The sequence below is a fragment of the Rhincodon typus genome, chromosome 15 (assembly GCF_021869965.1).
Source record: "Rhincodon typus isolate 14 chromosome 15, sRhiTyp1.1, whole genome shotgun sequence".
In the NCBI taxonomy this organism is placed as follows: Eukaryota; Metazoa; Chordata; class Chondrichthyes; order Orectolobiformes; family Rhincodontidae; genus Rhincodon; species Rhincodon typus.
The window spans coordinates 60,392,819-60,418,098 of NC_063346.1; the positions used below are offsets into that span (position 1 = coordinate 60,392,819).

At 45.1% G+C, this 25,280-nt stretch overlaps 1 protein-coding gene across 2 annotated transcripts in view; it reads left to right on the top strand.

Annotated features, from left to right (window-relative positions):
- The window catches only part of necab2 (N-terminal EF-hand calcium binding protein 2), a 121,661-nt gene that overhangs the window by 91,190 nt on the left and 5,191 nt on the right, over window positions 1–25,280 (top strand). For both annotated transcript variants that reach the window (XM_048605883.1, XM_048605884.1), the window contains exons 9-10: window positions 4,265–4,321; window positions 24,699–24,811. In XM_048605883.1, the coding sequence (XP_048461840.1) occupies window positions 4,265–4,321; window positions 24,699–24,811 (170 nt within the window). The remainder of the gene's footprint in view (window positions 1–4,264; window positions 4,322–24,698; window positions 24,812–25,280) is intronic.

Consider the following 25,280-nt stretch of genomic DNA (forward strand, 5'->3'; position numbering starts at 1 on the left):
GCACATTTTGACAAATAAAATCATTCCTCAGTACTAATACTCATCATTCATTAACCAGTTTTATTCTTCCTAACCTTCTAAAATGTCAAACACCATTGAATATTCATACCCCAGTCTTGGTCACTTTGCCACTACATCTCTATAATGACTATTTATCTCATTATTGTTTATTTCTAGTTGTGCCTTCAATTCAGCCACCTTGTAAAAATGTTGCGTTCATTCAGATAAAGAGCCTTTAATTCTGCTCTTTTACCATTTTAACCTACTCCGACCTTAATGTCTGTTGCACACTTCCGTTTGTACACTCTGTGTCTTCCTAACTCTGCTTATTGTGGTGTTTTCCCAGAGGCCAACTTCACGGTAGTTTGTGATTTTAAGGGTTGTTTGAGGTAGTTCTCTTCCACCAATTCTCCTTGAGTTTTCTTTGTCTCAGGCCCAGTTAGTGATTAGTGGTAGAGAATACACCATGGTGAAGTATCTGCGGAAGAGGGACTGTATTAACTGTATTACAGCAATAGGTACAACTATATTTGATCAGGTATAATTATCTGAGATAGACAGATTTCTAATCATTAAAGGGATCAAGAGTAATGGGGTAAAGGTAGGGAAGGGGGATGAGGATGATCAGATCAACCGTGATCGTATTGAATAATGGAACAGATTTCTACTCCTATGTCTTATGACTTTATGGTCTCTTAGCACCTTAGGGAGCTGCTATAGGTACATGTGCTCCCTGAAAAAGCTAAAGCAGAACATTTTGCCTCCACTGCATCTAAAATTGATAGAATGGGTGAAGCCAATGTAACTTGAATATTCTCACCCCTTCAGAATCGTTGCCTTATATGACAGCTATCATTACCCATATAACTGCATTGCATTATTGTCCTGTCCTTTCTCCTTACCTTCCCAAATCTCCCCTCAGGGTGGTTAAGAAGGTGTTTAGCAGGAGTGTGAGATGGAGTTCAGTCTGGACAAATGTGAGGTATTGTATTTTGGTAAAACAAACAAAGGTAGGACTTATACAATTAAAGGTAGGGCCCTGGGGAGTGTTGTAGAACAGAGAGACCCGGGGGATCAGGCACATAATACTTTTAAGTTTGCATCACATGTGGACAGGGTGGTTAAGCAGGCTTTACCATGTTCACCTTCTTTGCTCAGATCTGTGAGAATAGGAATTGGGACATCACGTTGAGTTTATATTTGACTTTGGTGAGGCCTCTTCTGGAGTTACTTTGTCCAGTTCTGATCGCCCTGTTATAGGCAGGGTATTATCTGGCTGGAGAGAGTTCAGAAGAGATTTACCAAGATGTTGCCAGGAATGGAGGGTTTGAGTTATAAGGATAAGCTGGGACTTTTTTCAATAGAATTTAGGAAGTTAAGGGTGACTTCATATAGGTTTACAAAATCATGAGGAGTATAAATGAGGTGAATGGCAAATGTCTTTTCTCTAGGATGGGGAATTTCAAGTCTAGGGGGCATTTTTTAAGGTGAGAGGGGAAAGATTTTAGAAAGACATGAATATGACATTTTAAAACAGGGAGTGGTTCGTGTGTGGAATGAACTCCCAGAGGAAGTGGTGGATGTGGGTACAGTTACAACATTTAAAAGACCTTTGAATAAGTACAAGAATAAGAAATGTTTGGAAGGATCTGGGCCAAGCATAGGCAGGTGGGGCCAGTTTAGTTTGGGATTATGGTCGGCATGGACTGGTCAGACTGAAGGGTCTGTTTCCATGCTGCATCACTCCAGGACTCTCTGACTTCCAAACCACCCTCTTTCCCCAGGTACTTCATGATTCAAAATCCATTTCTCCTCCTCCTCCATTTGAACTCGCTAGTTTCATTTACCCTGTGCCAATCACTTGAGGCTCAGGTAGCTATCCAGAGGTTATGACCTTTGCAGTTCAGCGTTTATACTTCCTCAGTAGAAACTCTTTCTTAGTCTTACCAACGCTGACGGTGCCCACATGGACAATGATGACTGGAGCTTTCCTCTCCCATTCTAAATCTCTCTCCAACCTTGAGGAGGTGTCCTTATCCCTAGTACTCAGCAGGCAACACACCCTTCAGGAATCATGTTTTTACCTACAATTAATCAATCTCTCTCATAATATTGCCCCCTAATGTCTTCTCTTACTCCCCTCAGCTAATTGGTGCTGTAGTCAGTTTGCTCATCATCCTGGCAGCCTCTGTCCTTGCCCACACAAGTTGCAGAGTTCTAGAGTCAGGGTCTATCGTCTCCTTCATTGCTTGCTTTTTGGCCCCCGTACATGTCCTACTTGTAGTCACTTCCTCCTGAAGTGGAACATGGGCCAAATCTGAAATAGCTGGCCTCAGAGGGTTGTCTGCCTCCTGGAACAAAGTTACCCAGGTAATTTCTTCCCCTGCCCCCAGCCCTAATGCATCACCATGTCCAAAGATCAGATTCCAGCTCATCTACTGGTAACTGAAGCTCCTCGAGTTGCAGGCTCTTCCTGCAGTTGTATTTATTGAGGATGATACTAGTAACCAAAAGGACCCATATACTGCAGCTGCAATTCAATATCCACACTTGTCACCATTATTATGTTTATCTTAACTAACTGGGTTTCGCATTCAGAAATATCAACTAACTGCTGTTTCTAGTTCCACCAAGTAGTTTAACTCAGTAACCTATTTGTTTAAGACAATTCCCTCTGTTTAAACTGCTGCCTGCATTTAAAGGGAGAAAAGCATAAAAGTTCACCAAGCGATCACTTAGCTGCTCGACTAACGATAAAAAATTAAGAATTAGCTTCTGGATGCTGAAAAGAAGTATGAAAAGCAGCACTGCTTCCTCTGTCTATCAAATTTCCAAGTTAGCACTCATATCCAATTCCTTGTCATGTGCTGTGCTGCCACACTCGGTGCACTCAGAAAACCTGTCTACTTTTATAGAGATAACAAGGTGTAGAGCTGGATGAACACAGCAGGCCAAGCAGCATCATAGGAGCACGAAGGCTGACATTTCGGGCCTAGACCCTTCATCAGAAAAATGATGAAGGGTCTAGGCCTGAAATGTCAGCCTTCCTGCTCCTATGATGCTGCTTGGCCTGCTGTGTTCATCCAGCTCTACACCTTCTTATCTCAGATTCTCCAGCAGCTGCAGTTCCTACTATCTCTGATACTTTTATAGAGAACTAATGTCGCGCCCCCGAAGATGCTTTTGTGCAGCTAGTTTCCTGCTACAGTAGGGTGGCAGGAAAGTGGGTCAAGCTTAGAATCAGACCAGCTGCGATCTTACAGAATAGCAGGGGAAACTCAAGGGGCCAAATGGCCTACTTCTACTTCTGTTTCTAATGGCATTTTGTGACTAAATTCTCAATTTCTGGTCTGTACTGGGTGCCTGATGATGCTTGCGGAAAGCTCTGACAGTGAATGCAAGCATGTGGGTACCGAATATGGGCTGGGCAGCGATTCTGTTCAAGGCCAAATAGCTGGACACTTTCAACCAGCTGTCATTTCAGAGAGCTGATATCCAGCTTCATGATGCCTCGTTAATTCAGCATGATGGCCCTTTCCAATACAAGTCTGATAGAAAAGAAAGATCCCTGTGTAGATTTACTGCATCTCCCAAGTTACTCCGAGATGCTTTGAGCCCGATTCAGTACTTTCTGAGGTGTCATCACTTGTAATGTAGAAAAGACAGCAGCAAGCATGTGCACAGCAAGATCCCACATACAGCGATGCGTTGAAGGCCAGACTGCACTCTGTCTGGGTGGAGGAATTAATATCAGCCTGGCCTCTGTGGGGGGAAGAACTGGAGAAGTGGCGATCTTTTCTGTTCAACAGAAGGAAGGCACCTTCAATGATGTCGAGCTCGAGAGGCAGCCTGGATTGCTGAGTGCTGACCAGCCTCTGAAATGGGTTGTGGCTCCGAGCTTGGGCTCAAAAGTGGGATGTGTAGCCACAGGAGGAAAGGGGAGAGTGAGAGTGGGTAATCTATAGCCAGCACAGCAATACCTTTCAATAATACATCACAAACGCACTTTGAGAGAGTGCAACTCCCACTCATTGATCAACGCGGAGATCTCAGGAGTAGCTGAGGTGGTGTGTTGGTTAAGATCTGCTACGGTCCTTAATTTTTTCAGTGTGACTCCCTTCGGGGCTGGGTTGTGGGTGAAACATTGAACGTGAGTGCGAGTGTGTCGGGGCTTGGTGCTGCTGACTGGTTGAGGCCTGCTGGCGCGTTGATAAACTCTGCTGTCCTGCTGCCTCTCACTCCAGTGATTTGTCTCTGCTTTCAGACCATGTGGCTTGACCTGCAGCAGAAGGTGATGGACAGCGAGAACCTGACTTGCTCGGTGAGTATGGGCTGGCCTTTCCAGCTTTCCCTGCTTGCCCCATTAGCCCTTGGGGGTGCCTTTTACATGTGGAGCAGGTGGGAGAAAAATGGCTGGTGCCTGGCAGTTGGAGAATCCCGTTTAAGAACTTTAGGACCCTGCAATGATGCCACAGAGTCGCTCCCCAGTGGGCATAAATAGCACAGTGTGGGCAGGGTCAAGAAAGAAGAGAGACACGCATGACGAGTGAAACTGTAGCCTGAATTCTAGCCATGTCAATGTTAGGAGCAGACACAGAGAAGCATGGAGTTGAACAAAGAGCGTTAAGTGGTAGACTTTATGGAATAGTCTTTCAATAATGCAACAGTAAGATTAGAGACTGGTAGATCTCTGAATAACATGGTGTAGTATTTGGTCTTAAACTGTACCAATGTTATAAAGAAGCCAAAGCCTGAAGACTAATCTGTCTTGAAGCCAGGTACATGGAGATGGGCATTAATCAACAGGACAAAAGAGTCAAACAGCTATGTGTATCTGGGGGTGCGTGTGCTAAGCCCAAGTGCTCACAGGGTCAATATGGTTCACCTGCCCCAGCTTGGTTATCAATGGCACATTACGGTCAGATTGAATGAATGAGGGGGACCACAAGAATCTGTCTCAGTCTCAAGTACATTCAACAGAGGAGCATTTGCAACCAGAATTCACAAAGCTCTGATTGGTGTAATTTCTCCTCATCCCAGTCCTAAATGATGGGCCCCTTACCCTGAGACTGTACCCCCAGTTTTAGATTCCCTGACCAGCAGTCATAACCTCTCAGCGGCCACTCTGTCGAGCCCTTTCAGGATTCTGAGTGTTCCAGTGAGGTGGCTTCTTTTAACTTCAGGATAAGAAGCTAGGAAGAGACTAGGAAGGATTTCTTCACTGACAGGGCGGTAAATATTCGGCATACTCTGTCGCAGAGGGCTGTGGAATTTGAGTTATTCAGCAGATTCAACGCTGAGGTTGACAGGTTCCTCAGTTCTCATGACTTTAAGCAATATGGCGATGACATGGAGAACGTTGTTAAGGTCAGTGATAAACTAATTGAATGGGAGAGTAGACTCAATGGGCTGAAGGGTCTTCTCCAATGTTACTATGTTCTAAGAGTACAGACCCAACTTACTCAGTTCCTTGTCATGAGACAAGCCTTCGTTCCAAGAAACAATGCAGGTCTGAACTGAAGAAGAGTCATACCAGACTCAAAATTTTAACTCTGTTTCTCTCTCCCAGGTGCTACCAGACCTGCTGAGTTTCTCCAGCAACCTCCGTGTTTGTTTCAGATTTCCAGCATCCTCAATATTTTGTATTTACACCTCATTTCAAGGATTAATGTAGTGGACCTTCGCTGCACTGCCTCTAGCCTTAATGTACCCTTCCCATGGAGACCAGACTGCACACAATATTCCAGATGTCACCACACCAAACCCTGTACAGTTATAATAAGACTTCTATATTGCTGTACTTCAATCCCCTTGCAATAAAGGCCAACATGCCATTTGTCTTCCTATTGGTTACCTGCATGTCAACATTCTTAGTTGCTTGCATGAGTACACCCAAATCTCTCTGAACGTCAACATTTACAAGTTTCACACATTTTTTGAAAAATATTCTGTTTTATTTATTCTTATGACCAAAGTGACTAACTTAACACTTCCCCACGTTATACTCCATCTGCCGTCTTGTTGCCGACTCAACCTATCTATATTCTTGCCGCTGTCTCTCTGTGCTCCCCACATCTTGCATTTTTCTCTAGCTTTGTGTCAAACTTACATTCTCTCTGCCACTAAGTCATTCATCCAGATTTGAAATTGCTGAGGCCTCAGTACTGAGTCATGCAACGCTCCACTAGTTACCATCTGCCAATTTGAAAATGCTCTATGTATGCCTGATCTCAGCTTCCTGCCCATTACCAATTCTCTCTTTACTCTAATACATTATTCCCAACTCTGTGAGCCCTTATCCTGAGAGCTGTGTTACCTGGTGCATTGGATAATGCACTGAAGTGTCCACTGGATGCCTGGTTTTAGATATTTCTAAACTAGATTGATGGAGACAGTAAAGAGGGAACTTTACTCTGTACCTGACCTTGTGCTATACCTGTCTGGCAGTATTTGATGGAGACAGTGTCAAGAGAGCTTTAGTGTCCTTTTAAAAGAGTAGAGGGAGCTGTGCTCTGTATCCATCCCCGTGCTGTAGCTGCCCTCAGGGAATTCGATGGGGCCAGTGTAGAGGAGCTTACCCTAATAGCTAACCCCGTGTTTTATCTGTCCTGAGTGGTGTGTTTGATGGGGAAAGAATTTTACTTTTCGTTAAAATAAGCAAAGAGAGCATTACTCTGTAACTAACACTGTGCTGTCCTTGTCCTTGGAGTGTTCGATGGTGACAGTGAGGAGGGAGTTTTACTCTGTACATAAGCCGGTTGTGAGCGTTTAATGTGGACAGCACAGAGAAAGCATTACTTTCAGTTTAAAAAAGTAGAGGAAATTTTACTTGCAGTTTAAAAGAGGTGAACAAGCTTTAATCTAATTCTCACCCTGTGCTGCACCTACCTTGGGAGTGTTTGCTAGGACAGTGTAAACAGAGGTTTATTCTGTATCTAACCCCATGCTATACTTGTCCTCAGAGTCAACACAAAATAAAAACCAAAAGAACTGCGGATGCTGTAAATCAGGAACAAAAACAAAGTTGCTGGAAAAGCTCAGCAAGTCTGGCAGCATCTGTGGAGGAGAAAACAGAGTTAATGTTTCGGGTCCGGTGACCCTTCCTCAGAACGTTTGATGAGGACAGTAGAGAGGAAACTTTCCTTTGTGTCTAATCCCATGCTATACTAGTCCTGGGTATTTTGAGGGAACTTGACTCTGTATCTAACCCATTCTGTTTCGAAAATATGAATGTTTAATGTTGACAGTTGACCTTTCAAACAGTGGAACTCCCAGCTCCCTGAGAAATGAATGATTGAAAACTTTGGAAAAACATCAGACAGAAAGGTGTGAAAGTAGCAACAGTTCCTCAGTGAGATGTAGTACCGGACCCGAAACATTAACTGGTGGGTGAATGGATTGAGGTGAAATGAGAGTCTGGGATCGAAATGATGGTAAATTTGTGAAGAGTGATGAATAACTAAAAAGTGATTTGCTGCCCCCTCCTTCCCTGTGACCCCTGAAATGTTGACCCCCCACAGCCAGACGTTCTCTGTCACTGGTACAAAGCACTGAAGCCTTAGCAATGAGACCTGCCTGTCTACTGAAACATGGACACCTTTGCTTCTCATCCAAATCTCTCTGAACGTCAACATTTACAAGTTTCACATGGTTTTTTGAAAATATTCTGTTTTATTTATTCTTACGACCAAAGTGAATATCTTAACACATCCCCACGTTATACTCCATCTGCTGTCTTGTTGCCCACACAACCTATCTATAGTCTTGCCACTGCCTCTCTGTCCTCCCCACATCTTGCATTTCTCTCTAGCTTTGTGTCAAACTTACATTCTCTCTGCCACTAAGTCATTCATCCAGATTTGAAATTGCTGAGGCCTCTCTACTAAGTCATGCAGTGCTCCACTAGTTACCATCTGCCAATTTGAAAATGCTCTATGTATGCCTGATCTCAGTTTCCTGCCCATTACCAATTCTCTCTTTACTCTCATACATTATTCGCAACTCTGTGAGCCCTTATCCTGAGAGCTGTGTTACCTGGTGCATTGGATAATGCACTGAAGTCCACTGGATGCCTGTTTTTAGCTATTTCTAAACTAGTTTGATGGAGGCAGCAAAGAGGGAACTTTACTCTGTACCTAACCTCATGCAATACCTGTCTGGCAGTGACCTTGTCATTCACATATGCAGATTTCTCAGCCTCCAACCCTGGGGGACTCAGAGATATTGGTCGTTAGAGCTGGTGAGATCAATAACCCACCCAGAAATCCCAGTCCAACTGACACTGGCATGTCAGTTCAGGGCAGGTTCTATGACAATGTTGGCTGCCAGCAGTACCAACCTATTCTGGGGAGATTCATGGCCATCAGTCCTTCTTCTTGGTATCTGTCAAGTTATTGGGGAAGGATGGCCATGCGGAAGGTAGGCTTAGTCTTTGATTTGATTTATTGTTGTCACATGTACCGAGATACAGTGAAAAGTGTTGCTTTGTGTGTTGTGCAGGCAGATCGTACCAAACAAAGTGCATCAGTGTAGCAGAATATAGTGTTACAGCCTCAGAGAAGGTGCAGAGAGAGCGAGATCAAAATTAACATTTGAGAGGTCCGTTCAAAAAGCCTGATATCAGCGGGGAAGAAGCTGTTCTTGAATCTGTTTGTATATATATACAAAATTTTATATCTTCTGCCCAACAGAAGAGGGTGGAAGAGAGTATAACCAGGGAAGGGAGAGGTCTTTGATGATGTTGGTTGCTTTCCTGAGGCAGTGGGAAGTATAGATGGAGTCAATGGTTGGAAGGCTGGTTTGTGTCATGGACTGGGTTGTGATCACAACTCTCTGTAGTTTCTTGCGGACTTGGGAGGAGCAGTTGTCATACCATACAGTGATGTATCCAGATAGGATGCTTTCTATGGTGCATCTATAAAAATTGGTAAGAATCTTTGTGGACATGCCGAATTTCCTCAGCCTCTGGAGGAAGTAGAGGCATTGTTGTGCTTTCTTGACCATAGCATTGATGTGGGTAGACCAGGACAAATTGTTGGTGATCATCACTCCTAGGAACTTGACTCTCTCGACCATCTCCACCTCAGCACCATTGATGCAGATAGGGATGTGTCCTCCACTCCACTTCCTGATGTTGATGACCAGCTCCTTTGTCTTGCTGACGTTGATGGAGAGATGGTTGTCTTTATACCGTGTTGCTAAGCACGCGATCTCTTTCCTGCACTCTGTCTCGTCGTTGTTTGAGAGCTGCCCTACAACGGTGGTGTCATCAGCAAACTTGTAGATGGAGTTGGGGTGAAATTTGGCCGCAGAGTCGTGAGTGTGTATGGAATACAGTAGGGGGCTGAGTACGCAGCCTTGCGGGGCAATGGTGTTAAGGAATATGGTGGAGGAGGGGTTGTTGCCTGTTCTTACTGATTGCTGTCTACGGGTCAGGAAGACGAAGATCCTGTTACAGAGGGGGGAGCCAAGACTTTGGTGTCAGCGTTTGGAACAAAAACAGAAATTGCTGGAAAAGCTGAGCAGGTCTGGCAGCATCTGTGGAGAGAAATCTGAGTTAACGTTGTGGGTCGAGTGACTTCTTCCTCAGAATTGATTTTCTTGGAGTTTGGAGATGAGTTTGGTTGGAATTATGGTGTTGGAGGCGGAGCTGCAGTCAATAAGTAGGAGCCTGATGTCATTAATTAATCGAGCAGTAAAAGGTTTGTTACGTATGGCTTAGTAGCTCGGTATGTTCCACCTGTGAAACATGATGGTCTCTCGTGAGATAGCAGACGTAGTTTGTGCAGCCCATTGCTCCCTCTACAAAGGGATTTTCGTAGGTTAAGTAAGTGGGCAAAAAATTGGCAGGTGGAGTATAAGGTGGGAAAGCGTGATCTCATCCACTTTGGCAGGAAGAATGGAAAAGCATGGTATTTTCTAAATGGAAAGTTATTATAGAACACAACGATATGGATGGATCTGGATGTCCTTATGAAGTCAGTAAGTGGGTATAAGGCAAATTGAATGTCATTGCTTACTACAATGGGGAATGGAAGAGTAGGGAAGCTGAGCTACAATTGTCGATGGAAATGGTTAGACCACCTCCATCTTCTATTCATTTGCGGGATATGGATGCCACAGGCCAGGCCAGCATTTATTGTCCAGCCCTTGTTGTCCTTAAGATGGTGGGGGTGAGCTGCCTACTCGAACTGCTGCAGTCCATGTGCTGTAGGTTGTCTCACAATGCCCTTAGGGAGGGGAATTCTAGGATTTTGACCCAGCAACAGTGAAGCAACAGCGATATATTTCCAAGTCAGGATAGGTGGTGAGTGGCTTGGAGGTGAAATTGCAGGTTGTGGTGTTCCCATGTATCTGCTGCCCCTGAATTTCTAGATGGAAATGGTCATGGGTTAGGAAGGTGCTGCCTATGGAGCCTTGGTGAATTTCTGCAGTGCATCTTGTAAATGGTACACACTGCTGTTAGTGAATGTGAGTGTTGGATGGAGTGAATGTTTGTGGAAATGGTGCTAATCAAGCAGGAGCTGCTTTGTCCTGGATGGTGTTGAGCTTTTATGAGTGTTGTTACAGCTACTCTCATCCAGTGAGAAGTATTCAGTCTCCTTATGCCTTGTAGATGATGGATAGGCTTTGGTGAGTCAGGATGTGAGATACTCATTGCAAGATTTCTATCCTCTGACTTGCTTTTGTAGCCACTACATTTATATCGCTAGTCCAGTTCAATTTCTGGTCAATGGTAACCCCAGGATATTAGTAGTGGAGGTATCATTGATGGTAAGACCTTTAAACTTCAAGGGGCAATGGTTCGATTCTCTGTCCTGTTGGAGATGGCCATTGCCTGGCCTTTTGTGTGGCATGAATGTCACTTGTCAGGCCAAGCCTGGACTCAAAACTTCTGGCTGAAGATTGTTGCAAATGCATTTGCACTGATATGGAGCACTACGTACGGTTTTGGTCTCCTTACTCTAGAAATGGCTTAATAACATTCAAAGCATTTCAGAGAAGGTCCACCTGACTGGTTCCTGGGGCGTGGGGGTTATCTCAAGAGGAAAGGCTGGACAAGTTGGGCTGGTATTTGTCGGCATTTAGAGGAATGTAAGATAATCTCATTGACAGAGCGGATTCTGTGAGGATATTTCCCTTTGCAGGAGAGACTGGAACCTGGAAACAACATTTAAAAATAATGGGGCTTCCCAATTAAGACAGAGATGAGAAATATTTTCTCTCGGAGGGCCATTTGTCTGTGGAATTCTCTTCTCCAGAATGGGGAGCGGGGGGAGGCGTTTGGATAGTTTTAAGGCAGAGTTGAATACAGCTTATTTGAGAAAGGTTTTTATTTTCGGGATCTGACTGTTTTTAGTGGAGTTGAGACCCCAGTCTGATCTGCCATTATGTTGCTGAATACTGGAGCAGGCAAAGTTGAATGACTGAATCCTGCTCCTAAATCGCATATTTCTTTGATCCCTGTGGTTTGAAGAGGTTTGTTGAGATTTGAGTCAGCCCCTGTAACATGCATTGCACATGGTTGGCCATTGAATCCCACATGGATTTTCTTTGGATAGATAAAAGGCAGGAAATCAGCCCTGGGTAATAGAACCAGTATGGGCACGATGGGCGGGAAACCCTTCTCCTGCACCATAATACTTGTGAATCAGCGAACATGTAGCCAGTGCCCCCTTCCCAGAAGAAAAAAGAACAGATTTTTATTTCTGCATCAAGTTTGTTTCACATGTAGGTAGGATGGTTAAGAAGGCGTTTAGCACACTTGCCTTCATCGTACAGACCTTTGAGTATGGGAGTTGGGACGTCATGTTGAAGTTGTACTGGACGTTGGTGAGGCTTCTTCTGGAGTACTGTGTGCAGTACTGGTTACCCTGTTATAGGAAGGATATTATTTAGCTGGAGAAGGTTCAGGATGTTGCTGGGAATGGAGGGTTTGAGTTATAAAAATAGGGGCTGGACAGGTTGGGAGTTTTTCAACTGGAGCGTAGGAAGTTGAGGTTTATAAAATCATGGGGGCTGTAGATAAAGTGAAGAGCAAGGGTCTTTTCGCTAGGGTGGGGGAGTTCAAGACTAGGGGACGTATTTTTAAGATGTGAGGAGAAAGATTAAGAAAAGACATGAGGGGCAACTTGTTTACACCAAGAGTGGCTCGTGTGTGGAATGATGGATGCAGGTACAGTTACAATGTTTAAAAGACATTTGAATTAGTACATGAATAAGAAATGTTTGGAGGGATATGGGCCAAGCACAGGCAGTTGGGACGAGTTTAGTTTGGGATTATGGTCAGCATGGATTGGTTGGGTTGAAGGGCCTGTTTCCCTGCTCTATAACTTCATGACTCTATAACTTCAGGATGTCCACAGGCGTCACACAGCAGGTAAGTGTCTTTTGAAGTGGAATTACTGCAGTCAATGCTGGAAAGTCGCTGCTATTTTGCACACAGAAAGCCCCCACAAACAATGACTTCGTCAGAAGATAGCAAGAACTACAGATTTTGGAAGTCAGAGTCGAGACAGTGTGGAGCTGGAGGAACAGATCTTTCATGTCCAGATCATTGGAGGTTTAATATCTCATAGAATTCCTATGGTGCAGATAGAGGCCATTTGGCCCATCAAGTCTGCACTGACCCTCCAAAGATCATCCCACCTTAAATCTCCCTAATCCCACATTTCTCATGGTTAACCCACCTAGCCGACACATCAGTGGACACTATGGGCAATTTAGCATGGCCAATCCACCTGATCTTACCTGGAGGAAACCAGCACAAACACAAGGAGAACATGCAAACTCCACACAGACAGTCACCCAAGGGTGGAATTGAAACCGAAAGAACTGCGGATGCTGTAGACCAGGAACAAAAACAAAGTTGCTGGAAAAGCTCAGCAGGTCTGGCAGCATCTGTGAAGGTTAAAAACAGAGTTAACGTTTCGGGTCCAGTGACCCTTCCTCAGAACTGAGTGGAATTGAGCCCAGGCCCAACTGTGAGGCTGCAGTGCTAACCACTGAGCCACCATGCCATCCCATCTGAGATATGACTCCTGTGTGTGAGTCCCTACCTTGAATGAGGTTTCAAATCTCTGGTGGGATCCCATGACCTTCTAGAGTCACCAACCGGGTGGAGGCTGACAGTCGGTCTATTAAAGGGCAAGAGCTCTTGGAGTTACGTCCCACACCATTGGTTCAGTGAAGGCTTTGAGCTGCTGTCACAGGAAGCAGTCTGCTGGTGTTCGGTCACTTCAGTAATACACAAGGGTGCCCCTCCCTAGGACACAGGTCTAACTGCAGCCAGCCTGGGACAATTACTCAACACAGGGGGTGCCACAGAAACAGGGACATCTGCTTCATGGCTTAGGAAACAGGGAACATCTGATGCCTTGCAGGAATCTGCCTGTATCCCGCAGGGAGAAAAGAACTACAGTCCCATCTGTCGGCCCAGAGTGAGAGAGAGCGAGAGATTTGAACAGCAATGATGTACTATTGAGCTCATACAAAACATTGTCTAGATCACACAGAGATTACTGTGAACACTCTAGATTCTGCATGGGCACTGAAAAAGTTTGCGAAAAAGTTTGATTTGTAGAAAGAGTGTCAGAAGAGCCAGGTTAGAATGATCGGGGAGGTTTGAAAAAGTCAGGGCTCTTTTTCCCAAGAGAAAAGTGACCTGATACAGGTTTTTCATATTAGGAAAGGATTTGCTGGAGCAGATATGGAGGAAAATAATTATTCACCTACCATGAGATCTGGATTGGTGGCTCTAAATAAAATATCATCACAATTCCTGCTAGGAATGTAGAAAACCCAGCGAGTGGTAAGATTCTGGAGCCCCTACCAATGCATAGATGCACTTAATGGAGAGATAGATAAGCCCACATGATATAAACGGATAGAGGTTTATTCCAAAAGGATTGGATGAAGAGGATCATCAAACAATGGAATTAGCCCCATCCTTGTGTCCTTCAAGTTGCAGGATTTTAAAACAAAATCATAACTTGCTGGAAAAAAAACCCAACAGCATCTGTGGAAAGAAGTCAGAGTTAACTGATAATGGTCTCTATTAGCAGCTATTCATTCTCCCAGGCTGACCTTTATTCATTCCTTTGTCTGTCCAACTGTTTCTCTCTCCCCCTCTCTGGGCTCCGTCTCCACCTGTCATTTACTCCTGCCCCCTCCCCTGATCCCTTCTCTAGCATATACACCAATCTTTTCCAAGCTACTATCAGTTCTGAAGAAGGGCCACTGAACCCGAAGCGCTAACTCTGCCTTCTTGCCATAGATGCTGCCTGACCTGCTGAGTTTTTCCAGCGATTTGTGATTTTGGTTCTGATTTCCAGCAGCTGCAGTTCTTCGGTTTGTGCAGGATTTTAAAATCCAGGTCCAGCATCCTTCTGTGACAAATGTAAGCGTGACTTGGTGAATGGAGTTCTTGGTTCTGGGACATTAGATCGCGGATTCCCGTCCTGACTGAAGGAGCTCAAAGCAGCAAGTCACTGTGCTGTACTTAGTGCAGTGCACTGTCAAAAGACCAGTCAGATGAGATGAGATACTAAACCAAGATCCTTCTGCTCTGTCACATAGACTTAACTCAAGTCCCAACTTTTTCTATGATAGGCAGGAAAGCTGACCCTTCAGAAGGGTCCAGACCTGAAATGTCAGCTTTCCTGCTCCTCTGATGCTGCTTGGCCTGTTGTGTTCATCCAGCTGTACACCTTGTTATCTCAGATTCTCCAGCATCGGCAGTTCTACTATCTCTCAACTTTTTCTATGTTGTTGTTGTTGTCAACGATTTCTAATTATTCATAGAGTCGTGCAGCACAGAAATAGACCCTTCAGTCCAACATGTCCATTCCATCCAAGTTCCCAAAATAAACTAGTCCCACCTGCCTGCATTTGGCCCGTATCCCTCTAAACCTTTTCTATTCATATACCTGCCCAAATGTCTTTTAAATGTTGTAACTGTACCTGCATCTACCACTTCCTCTGGCAGTTCATTCCACATACTAACCAGCCTCTATGTGAAAAAGTTGTCCCTCATGTCCCTTTTAAATCCTTCTCCTCTCACCTTAAAAATATGGCCCCTAGTTTTGAAATCTTCCACCCTAGGGAGAGGCCTTTGCTATTCACCTTATCTATGCCCCTCATGATTTTATAAACCTCTATAAGGTCACCCCTCAACCTCCTACGCTCCAGTGAAAAAAGTTTCGGGTCGGGACCCTTCTTCAGAAATGGGGGAGGGGGAAGGGAGCTCAGAAATAAATAGAGAGAGAAGGGGTCAGGCTGGGAAGGTAGGTGGGATGGTGATAGGTGAGTGCAGGTAGGGACTGGTGGGGATTGGTCAGTGAGGTAGGAGGGGCCGATAGAAGAGTCCCGACCTGAAACGTCAACTTTCCTGTTCCTCTGATGCTGCCTAGCCTGCTGTGTTCCTCCAGCTCCACACTGTGTTATCTCTTGGAATGCACACTGGTTTAAAACCTACTGGTCTAGAACACACTGTAAGAAACAACAAAAGTGGCTCGGTGGTTAGCACTGCTGCCTCACGCTGCAAAGCTCCCAGGTTCAGTTCCACCGTTGAGTGACTGTATGGAGTTTGCACATTCTCCCTGTGTCTATGCAGGTCTGTTCGGGATGGTCTGGTTTCCTCCCACAGTCCAAAGATGTGCAGGTTAGGTGGATGAGCTATGGGAAATGGCTATACTAAATTGCCCATAGTGTCTAGGGCTGTGTAGGTTAGGTGGATGAGCCATGGGAAATGTAAGGTTGTGGGTCTGGGTGGGATGCTCTTTGGAGGGTTGGTGTGGGCTGAATGGCCTGTTGCCAAACTATAAGGACTCTCTAAGCAGATTCCATTGGAGCTTTCACAAGGGAGATGGGCACATCATGTTTAGGCTACAGCTGGAGAAACTATGAGCAGTTTTTAATCTCTTATCTACAGAAAGATATATTGGCATTGGACACAGTCCAGAGGCAGTTCATTAGGCTGGTATCAGGTATGGATGGACTGTCTTATGGGGAGAGGTTGAGCAGATTGGATTTGTACGCATTGAAATGTAGAAGAATAGGAGACGATCTTACTGAACGATACAAGATTCTTAGGGGACTTGACAGGGAGATATAGAAAAGTTCTTTCCCCTTGAGGGGGAGACAAGGACTAGAGAGTAGAGTAAGGGGTGTGTAAATGGATTTTCTGATGAAGGGTCTAGGCCCGAAACGTCAGCCTTCCTCTCCTACAATGCTGCTTGGCCTGCTGTGTTCATCCAGCTCTACACCTTGTTATCCAACATCCTGGTGAACCTTCTATGCACTTTCTCCAAAGCTTCCAAATCCTGTGTGGCGACCAAAACTGCACACAATACTCCAAATGGGGCCTAACAAGGGTTTTATATCGCTGCAACATGGTTAGCCAACTCTTGTACTCCATGCCCCAGCTGATGAAGGCAAGCATGCCGTATGCCTTCTTAATCACCTTGGCTACCTGTGTTGCCTCTTTCAGGGAACTGTGCACACCCAGATCCATCTAAATGTTAGTGTTCCTAAGGGTGCTGCCATTTACAATATAATTCACCCGCAAATTTGATCCTCCAAAATGCATCACCTTGAACCTGTTCCCCCTTGTAGTTGAAACCTGGGAAAGGGTTGTGGGGAAAGGATTTGGGGAAAGGGTAGGAAAGTGGAGTTGAGGATTATCTGGTCAGCCATGATCTCGTTGAATGGTGTAGCGGACTCAATGGGCTACATTTGCTCCAATGTCTTCTGCTGCTGTTTGAAGAGAAAACATTTGAGGTTAGAGCAGGGGAGTGGGACTAGTTGGATGGCTCTGTCAAAGGGAGATTTGCTGCATGCCGACACCATTCTACTTTTGTAGCTTGCTGTGAGAAATTTGTCCAGCTCCTTTTTGAACAATAACATGGAAGCCGCACTTTACAGCACAAGCTGACAACTTATACTAAACACCAGCAAAACAATGAGAAACTGAAAGAACTGCAGATGCTGGAAATCAGAAACGAAAGCAGAAATTGTTGGAAAATCTCAGCAGGTCTGGCAACATCTTTGGAGAGAAATCAGAGTTAACGTTTCGTGTCCTTCAGGTGGCACGGTCGCTCAGTGGTTGGCACTGCTGCCTGACAGCTCCAAGGACATGGGCTCCATTCCAGCCTTGGGCTACTATCTGTGTGGAGTTGGCACATTGTCCTCGTGTCTGCGTGGAATTCCTCCACCGGCTGCTCCCGTTTTCTCCCCAAGTCCAAACATGTGCGGGTTCGGTGGATTGGCCATGCTAAATTGCCCATAGTGTCCAGGGATGTGCAGGCCAGGTGGGGTAGCCGTGGGAAATGCAGGGTTACAGGGGTAGGTGGGATGCTCTCCCGATGGTCAGCGTGGACTCAGTGGGCCGAATGGCCTGCTTCCACACTGTAGGGTTTCTGTGATTCTTCAGAACCAATTAAAAAAATTGCTGTGTGTGAATAGACATCTCCTCATCTCTCAGGAGGCTTTATGCTAAATATCCAGTGCACATTACGTCTGGCATGCCCAGACTTGTGAAATTCATAATCTGACCACACTCACCAGTTCATCACTTTCAATTCGCCAACGTCTGCTACCCGTCCCTCGCGATGTTCTGCTTTTCATCGCAGGGATGTTCATGCTGCTGGCTCAGAGTGAGCCCTGCGTCTCAGGTTTTTAATTTCATGCGGCTCTTTGTGTTTGGCAGATTGCTGGTGTTTCGTTGATCTAATTAGCAGGTAGTGAGTGGAGAGCTGTGTAATTTACCATGAGCTGAAGGGCTGTCAGTGTTCCAACTCCCACATTCACTGAGCGTCCCACACTGTGCTTGCTGTGCTGAATATGTCTTTCCTCACTGTTAAACCCTGTCAGGTTTAACTGGGTAGCTACCAGGATGAGGAACGCGTTTCAGAGGAACGGTCTCCTCACCACACCTTCGCTATCGTATTGAAATGCTGCTTCTCAGGAGACGAGGCTGCAATTCCCTTTATTTTCTCCCTCCCCTCCTTTGTTCGGCTTTTCTCTCACAAGCTGCCTGCCTCTGATTCTTTCTCGTGCTGCGTTTTGCTCACTCGCGAGAAAATGAGGGCAAGAGTAGGTCAGTCGGCCCATTGTGCACAGCACTGGAAGTAATCCTGAGGTTGTAAGCTTTAAGATCCTGCTTTTCAATTTATTTCCCAGTTCTCTTTATTCTCCTTACTAAACCTCTTCCCTCTTTTTTTTAATTAACCTACAAACAAACGCAGAGAAACTCAGCAGGTCTGGCATCATTTGTGGAGAGAGAAAGAGTCAACGTTTTAACTTCTTCAGAACTTTTTACCTTTTCCATTGGCACTGACACAGACATTGACCTCTGGCTCCTCTCCTTCCCCCTTCAGGGTGCCCTGCAGCCACTCAATGACAGCCTTGACCCTGGCATCAAGGAGATAATGTGCCATCCTGGCATCGCGTCAGAAATTTCTATCTGTTCCCTTCATCGCAGTTGCTCTCCCCACTGTACTGCCGAGCCACTCCTCCATGATGTTTGTCTCTTACTGTCTGTCTCACATTCTCCGTCTCATGCTCTTTCATTCATATACATGTCCCCTTCCCCTCTTTGGCCCTCGGTCTCCTTCTCTCTGTGCCTCTCGTCCTTTTACTCTCACTTGCTCCCTCTTCATCTCTTGCTTGGCTATGAGCCAGCTCTGAGTTTCTCTGCTTGGTGAACCCTTTCTTCCTCCCATGAGTCCACCCCAAACGGTTTCTACTTCTTCCGTGAATGAGAGGGAGAAGGGAGGAATTGGGACCAGGAAGGGAAGCTGGAAGTTCACCAAGATGGCAGTGATAGTTTTGAGGGAGCAGGAGGTGGGGTCCCATGGACAAGGCGAACTCCATGTGCGCGAGGCTGACATAGAAACATGGAAGATAGGAGCACAAGGAGGCCATTTGGCCCTTCGAACCTGCTCAGCCGTTCATCAAGATCATGGCTGATCGTCCAACTGAATAGCCACATCCAGCCATGAATGGTGGTGGACAATTAAACAGCTCACTGGAGGAGGAGGCTCCACAAGTATCCCCATCCTCAATGATGGAAGAGCCCAGCACATCAGTGCAAAAGATAAGGCTGAAGCATTCGCAGTAATCCTCAGCCAGAAGTGCCAAGTAGGTGATCCATCTCGGCCTCCTCCAGTGGTCCCCAGCATTACAGATACCAGTCTTCGTGATGTGATATGAAGAAACAGTGGGAGACACTGGATACTGCAAATGCTATGGGCCCTGACAACATTTCAGCAATAGTACTGAAGAATTGTGCTCCAGAACCTGCCGCTCCCCTAGTACAGTTGAAACACTGGTATCCACCCGACAATGTCGAAAATTGCCCAAGTATGTCCTGTACATAAAAAGCTGGACAAATCCCACCTGTCCAATTACCGCCCCATCAGTCTCCCTTCGATCATCAGTAAAGTGATGGAAGATGTCAGTAACAGTGCTATCAAGCAGCACCTGCTCAGCAATAACCTGCTCAGTGACGCCCAGTTTGGGTTCCGCCAGGGCCGCTGAGCTCCTGACCTCATTACAGCCTTTGCTCAAACATGGACAAAAGAGCTGAATTCCAGAGGTGAGGTGAGAGTGACAGCCTTGATATCAGACTGCATTTGACCGAGTGTGGCATCAAGGAGCCCTACCAAAACTGGAATCAATGGGAATTTCTCCACTGGTTGGAATCATAGAATCCCTACAGTGTGGAAACAGGTCCCTCAGCCCAACAAGTCAACACCAAACCTCAAAGCATCCCATGCAGGCTCATCCCCCTATAACCCACCTAATCTAGGGCAATTTAGCATGGCCAATCCACTTAACCCGCACATCTTTGAACTGTGGGAGGAAACCAGAGCACCCGGAGGAAACCCACGCAGACACAGGGAGAATGTGCAAACTCCGCAAAGACAGTCGCCCAAGGCTGGAATCAAACCCAGGTCCCTGGCGCTGTGAGGCAGCAGTGCGAACCACTGAGCCACTGTGCTGCCCACATCATACCTGATGACACAAAGGAAGATGGTCGTGGTTGTTGGACGTTAGTCATCTCAGCTCCAGGACATCTCTGCAGGAGTTCCTCAGGGTAGTGTCCTCAGCCCAACCATCTTCAGCTGCTTCATCAAAGACCTTCCTTCCATCATAAGGTCAGAAGTGGCGATGTTCACTAATGATTGCACAGTGTTCATCCCCATTCACAACTCATTAGATACTGACTGTCCATGCTCTAATGCAGCAAGATCTGGACAATCCCCAGGCTTGGGCAGAAAGTTGTAAGTAACATTTACCCTTCATTTGTGCCAGGGCATCTCCAATGAAAGAGAATCTAACCATTGCCCTTTGACATTCAATGGTGTTATCGTCACTGAATCCCCTACAATCAACATGCTGGGGTCTATCATTGACCAGAAACTCAACTGTACTAGCTATATAAACACAGCGGTTACAAGAGCAGGTCAGATGTTCAGAATCCTGATGCAAGTAACTCACCTCCTGACTCCCCCAAGCCTGTCTGCCATCTACAAGGCACAAGTCAGGAGCGTGATGAAATACTCCCCACTTGCCTGGATGGGTGCAGCCCCAACAACACTAAAGAAGCTGACACCATCCAGGACAAAGCAGCCCACTTGATTGATACCACATCCACCACCTTTGACATTCTCTCCCTTTACATTCAAGAGGAGCAGTGTGTACCATCTATAAATACCTCATTAAGGCTGCTAACAGCACCGTCCAAACTCATGACTGCTCATGAACACCACCATCTGCAAGTTCCTTTCGACTCACCATCCTGGGTTTGGAAATATGTCACCGTTCCTACAGCGTCATTGGGTCAAAATTCTGGAATTATCTCCCTAAGGGTTTGTAGGTGACTTTATACCACATAGCCTGTACCATCACCTTCTCAGGGGCAACAAATGGTGACCCATATCCTGAGATTTAATAAATGATTAAAAAAAAGCAAACTCAAGGCAGATCCTCCTGTGGGAAGGAACAAACCAGTTTCTGCTGCGGAGAAGCATAGGGGACGGTCGTGGTATTAATAACAGAACAGAAAGTGTGTGAGAGTTTGCTGTTCAAAAGGAAGGAAAACAGATGTTTGGAGATTTAGGGAGCGAGAAATCCCTAAGATGTACCTCAATACTGGCAGTCAGGACTCAGTGGATGGACTATTGGAGGACATTGGGAGTTTCAGCCTGGCATGGCAATGATCCTAATGGAGAACTGGCAGTCACGGATGGACGGTCCCATAATGTAGTTTATCTATCACAGTGTGGGGGACAGGTTCATGACTTGGAACCAGGCTTGCAGTTTCTAGTTCCAATGGAACAATACTCATCCCCAAATTGCCAGTGTAATTGTGGACAGGTAGGAGTGAGTGGTGTGGGAGCCGTGAGTAGAATTATACTGGCTGTCCCCATCTGACTGTACAGCTTTGCCCATGCAAAGGAAGTAGCCAATTTAATGAAGAAAAAAGTTCTTCATTCAGTTAATGGAAACTACTTTAAATACAATGCACTATATCCAGCGGAGAAAGATACGCCAAGAAGCACTATACAGTAAAATATGGGACTGTTCGAGGGTAGAGTCTATAGGTGTGAAGCTGGAAAAGCACAGCAGGTCAATGTTTCGGACCGAAATGTTGACTTTTCTGCACCTCTGATACTGCCTGACCTGCTGTGCTTCACACCTATAGACTCTGGCTCCCAGCATCTGCAGTCCTTGTTGTCTCCAACCAATGGAGGGTAGCCTGGGACAGAAGGCAGATCACAGGATTATTTGAACTGTAAGGAATTCATGAATGAAACAGTATCAGCAAAGTTGTAAGGCTTGTTTTTTTTCTTAATACATTGGCAGTGTTGCAGATACTAAAGAGGACTGTCAAAGCATACAGCAGGATACAAGATAGATTGCAGATGTGGGCAGAGAAATGGCAGATGGAGTTTAATCTGGTCAAATGTGAGGTGATGCATTTTGGAAAATCAAACTCAGGTGCAAATTGTACATGACGTACAGAGGGATCTGAGCGTACAGGTCCACAAATCCCTGAAAGTGGTAATACAAGTGGATAAGGTAGTCAAGAAGGCAGACAGCATGCTTGTCTTCATCGGCCAGGGCACTGAATATAAAATTGGCAAGTTATGTTACAGCTGTACAAAACTTTAGTTAGACCACATTTGCAATATTGCGTGCAGTTCCGTTTGCCACACTACCAGAAGGAGGTTGATGCTTTGCAGAGAAGGTTTACAAGGATGTTACCTAGTCAGGAGGGTTTTAGTCATGAAGAGAGGTTGGATAAGCTCGGATATTTTTCATTGCAAAGACCGAGGCTGAGGGGGCGACCTGATAGAGATGTACAAAATTATGAGGCATAAATAGGGTGGATACTCAGAGGTGGAAAGGTCACCAACAAGAGGGCACAGGTTCAAGGTGAGAGGGGGAAAGTTTAGGGGAGATGTGCAGGGAAAAGTTTTCACCCTGAGGGTGGTGGGTGCCTGGACCGCACTGCCAGTGGAGGTGGTGGAAGCAGACATGTTAGCAGCATTTAAGACATATTTGATAGACACATGAGTGGGAGGCGAACAGAGCGATAGAAACCATGTATGGGCAATGAGTAGCGGGTTGAAATAAGGACTGGGAATAAACGCAGGCTTGGGGGCCAAAGGGTGAGTTCCTGTGCTGCATTGAATTGAATTGTATATAATGAGTAAAGACAGCCTGAACACCCTCTGCCACAGAGACAAATTACAAGGCAACACATCTGTCACAAACACAACACACTCAAATAACAGGAACATTATGACAGGAGAAAGGGTTGAGTTCTAATAAATCACTCCTAAATGTTCAGAAAAGGTGAAGGAATTACACTGCAATTTGAGTATAGTTCTCTTTAAATCTTTTTGATTGAATATCCTATTGTTTTTAAAGGTGGCTATGACCAGCTTGTGTAAATTTAAACCATACAGGCATGTTTTAATTATCTTTGGTATTCCATGATACAGTAACTTTGATTATAATGCAATTTTAAAATGGATTCTTACAATTAATATTCATAGCCCTTTATAAAAGGTTAGAGTTTCATTATTAAATTCTCATGAGTCCACATCCAGATAACAATATTCTAGAACTTTGAAGTTCGGATTCTAAGTGTTACCATTGATAGCCTTTATAAAGTAGTCGTTTCCTCTGTGATGTACCTGTCCTGAGATAATTTTGCTGGTTTGAGAAATCCTGGGGACAAGGGGCATTTCATTACTGGATCCAGCCTATAGCTGGGGAAACTCACTAAGTTGCTGCAACAATTTGAAATTTCTCTTAGTTGAAGGTGACAATAAGCTGGACCGAGTTTACCATGCCAGAGGTTTAAAATTAGTAGAACCATTGACACCCATATTATGAAAAATGAGACAGAGAATAGGTGACAGGCTTGAAACTAATCTAGGAGGAAAAGGAAGTCTCTAAGATTAAATAGATGTAATTCATGGAGAGACTATTCACCAAAATAGAATGTACAGAGAAATTGTTTGGTGTGCTCGGGAAGGAGTGTCTCACAATACAATATGTTGAATCAAATATGAAGACTTTTTGTTTGTTTTTCGAGTTTGACTGCATACACTAATCCTACCTTTATTTAAAGGGAGAGAAAGTCTTCAGGGTTAATTTTGTTTAATTATGTGTGTGTGGTGGGCAATAATTAACAATATAAATGTGCAAGATTGGCTCCAGTTCTACCCTTCACTAGTTAGCTTTCTGCATTCGAATGCTCTTGGCACATTATTTGATTAATTACTTGGCTCATTATCACTCTGTTTAGTCTTACACTATTTACTCTTCTGTCGTTTACCCTCTTCTGTCTTCTACCTAAAGACATACCTTCTATTTTGTTCTTGTTTTGATCTTATTTCCCTTCAAATGCTCAAAACCTGTTGCACTTTTTACTTGTTTTCAGTTCTAGCAGAAGGTCAGTGACTTGAAATGTTAACTCTCTTCATCTCCAGGATGCTGCCTGATGTATCAAGAGCATTTTAAACCATTTTTGCTTCTGTTTCAGATCTCGAGGAACAAAAACAAAGTTGCTGAAAATGCTCAGCACCTCTGGCAGTGTCTGTGAAGGAAAAAATAGAGTTAACTTTTCGGGTCCGGTGACCCTTCCTTAGAACATGGAATGTCCTCAGTTCTGAGGAAGGGTCACCGGACCCAAAACGTTAACTCTGTTTTCTCCTTCACAGATGCTGCCAGACCTGCTGAGCTTTTCCAGCAACTTTGTTCTTGTTCCTGATTTACAGCACCTGAAGTTCTTTCGGTTCAGATTTCGAGGATCTGCTTTTGTGTTGGCATAAAACTGCCTTGTACACAGTCCTTGAAACATTGAAACAAATAGGTGGGAGGAATGAGTGATATTGGGCAGCAGAGACTTGGAATTTAATTAAAAGGAGGCACAAATGATTGACAGCGAAATGTCTTTGGTTACTGAGTCCAAATCTCCGTAGGATGGACAGCTGACCATTACCTGGGAGAGAAAATCTCCCTGTGTAAAAAGGCCTTAATAAGATGTTGGTGACATCTTCCTCTCCTCCCTGCTGCTCCTGCAACATCCCTGCTGCACCTGTCTCTCTCTGTCTCATTCAGGCACTGAAACTCAACACACCCTTCATTCAATTTTTCTGCTTTCTGTCTCCCTCCAGCACCTTTTCCTTGTCCGTCAACACATGAGTGTCAGACAGAAGCAGCTGGGAGAGTTTGGCTGCTCGCTGAAGCAATATCTGAAGGATGTGTCGGTACAGCGAGACTGCTTCCAGTGAGTACAATCGTTCAGGGAGTAACCCCGGGTTGAAGTGGTTTATCTTCCCCCACAAGGCGAGAGCTAAATGTGAGGCAATTGGAAAGGACCTTCACCCACTGTTGATAGCAACATGCCCTCTGACACCTTCTGTCAGCTCCTATTGGAGGCTGCAATGGCATCAGTATGGGGCTTCACTCTGACACTGTCCCGTGTTTCAACAATCATTCATTCTCCAGGCTCAACCACCGGGTCTAAATGTTGGGTGTGATAGCAGACTGCAACTCCACTTAAAGACAGGGAGCAGGGAAGAAAACACTCATTGGACCAAATGATGTGAGGGATCCCAGACTCTCAATGTGGACTAAACAACAACAATCTGAGGAAGCTGAGATAACAAGGTGTAGAGCTGGATGAACACAGCAGGCCAAACAGCATCAGAGGAGCAGGAAGGCTGACGATTCGGGCCTAGACCCTTCTTCAGAAA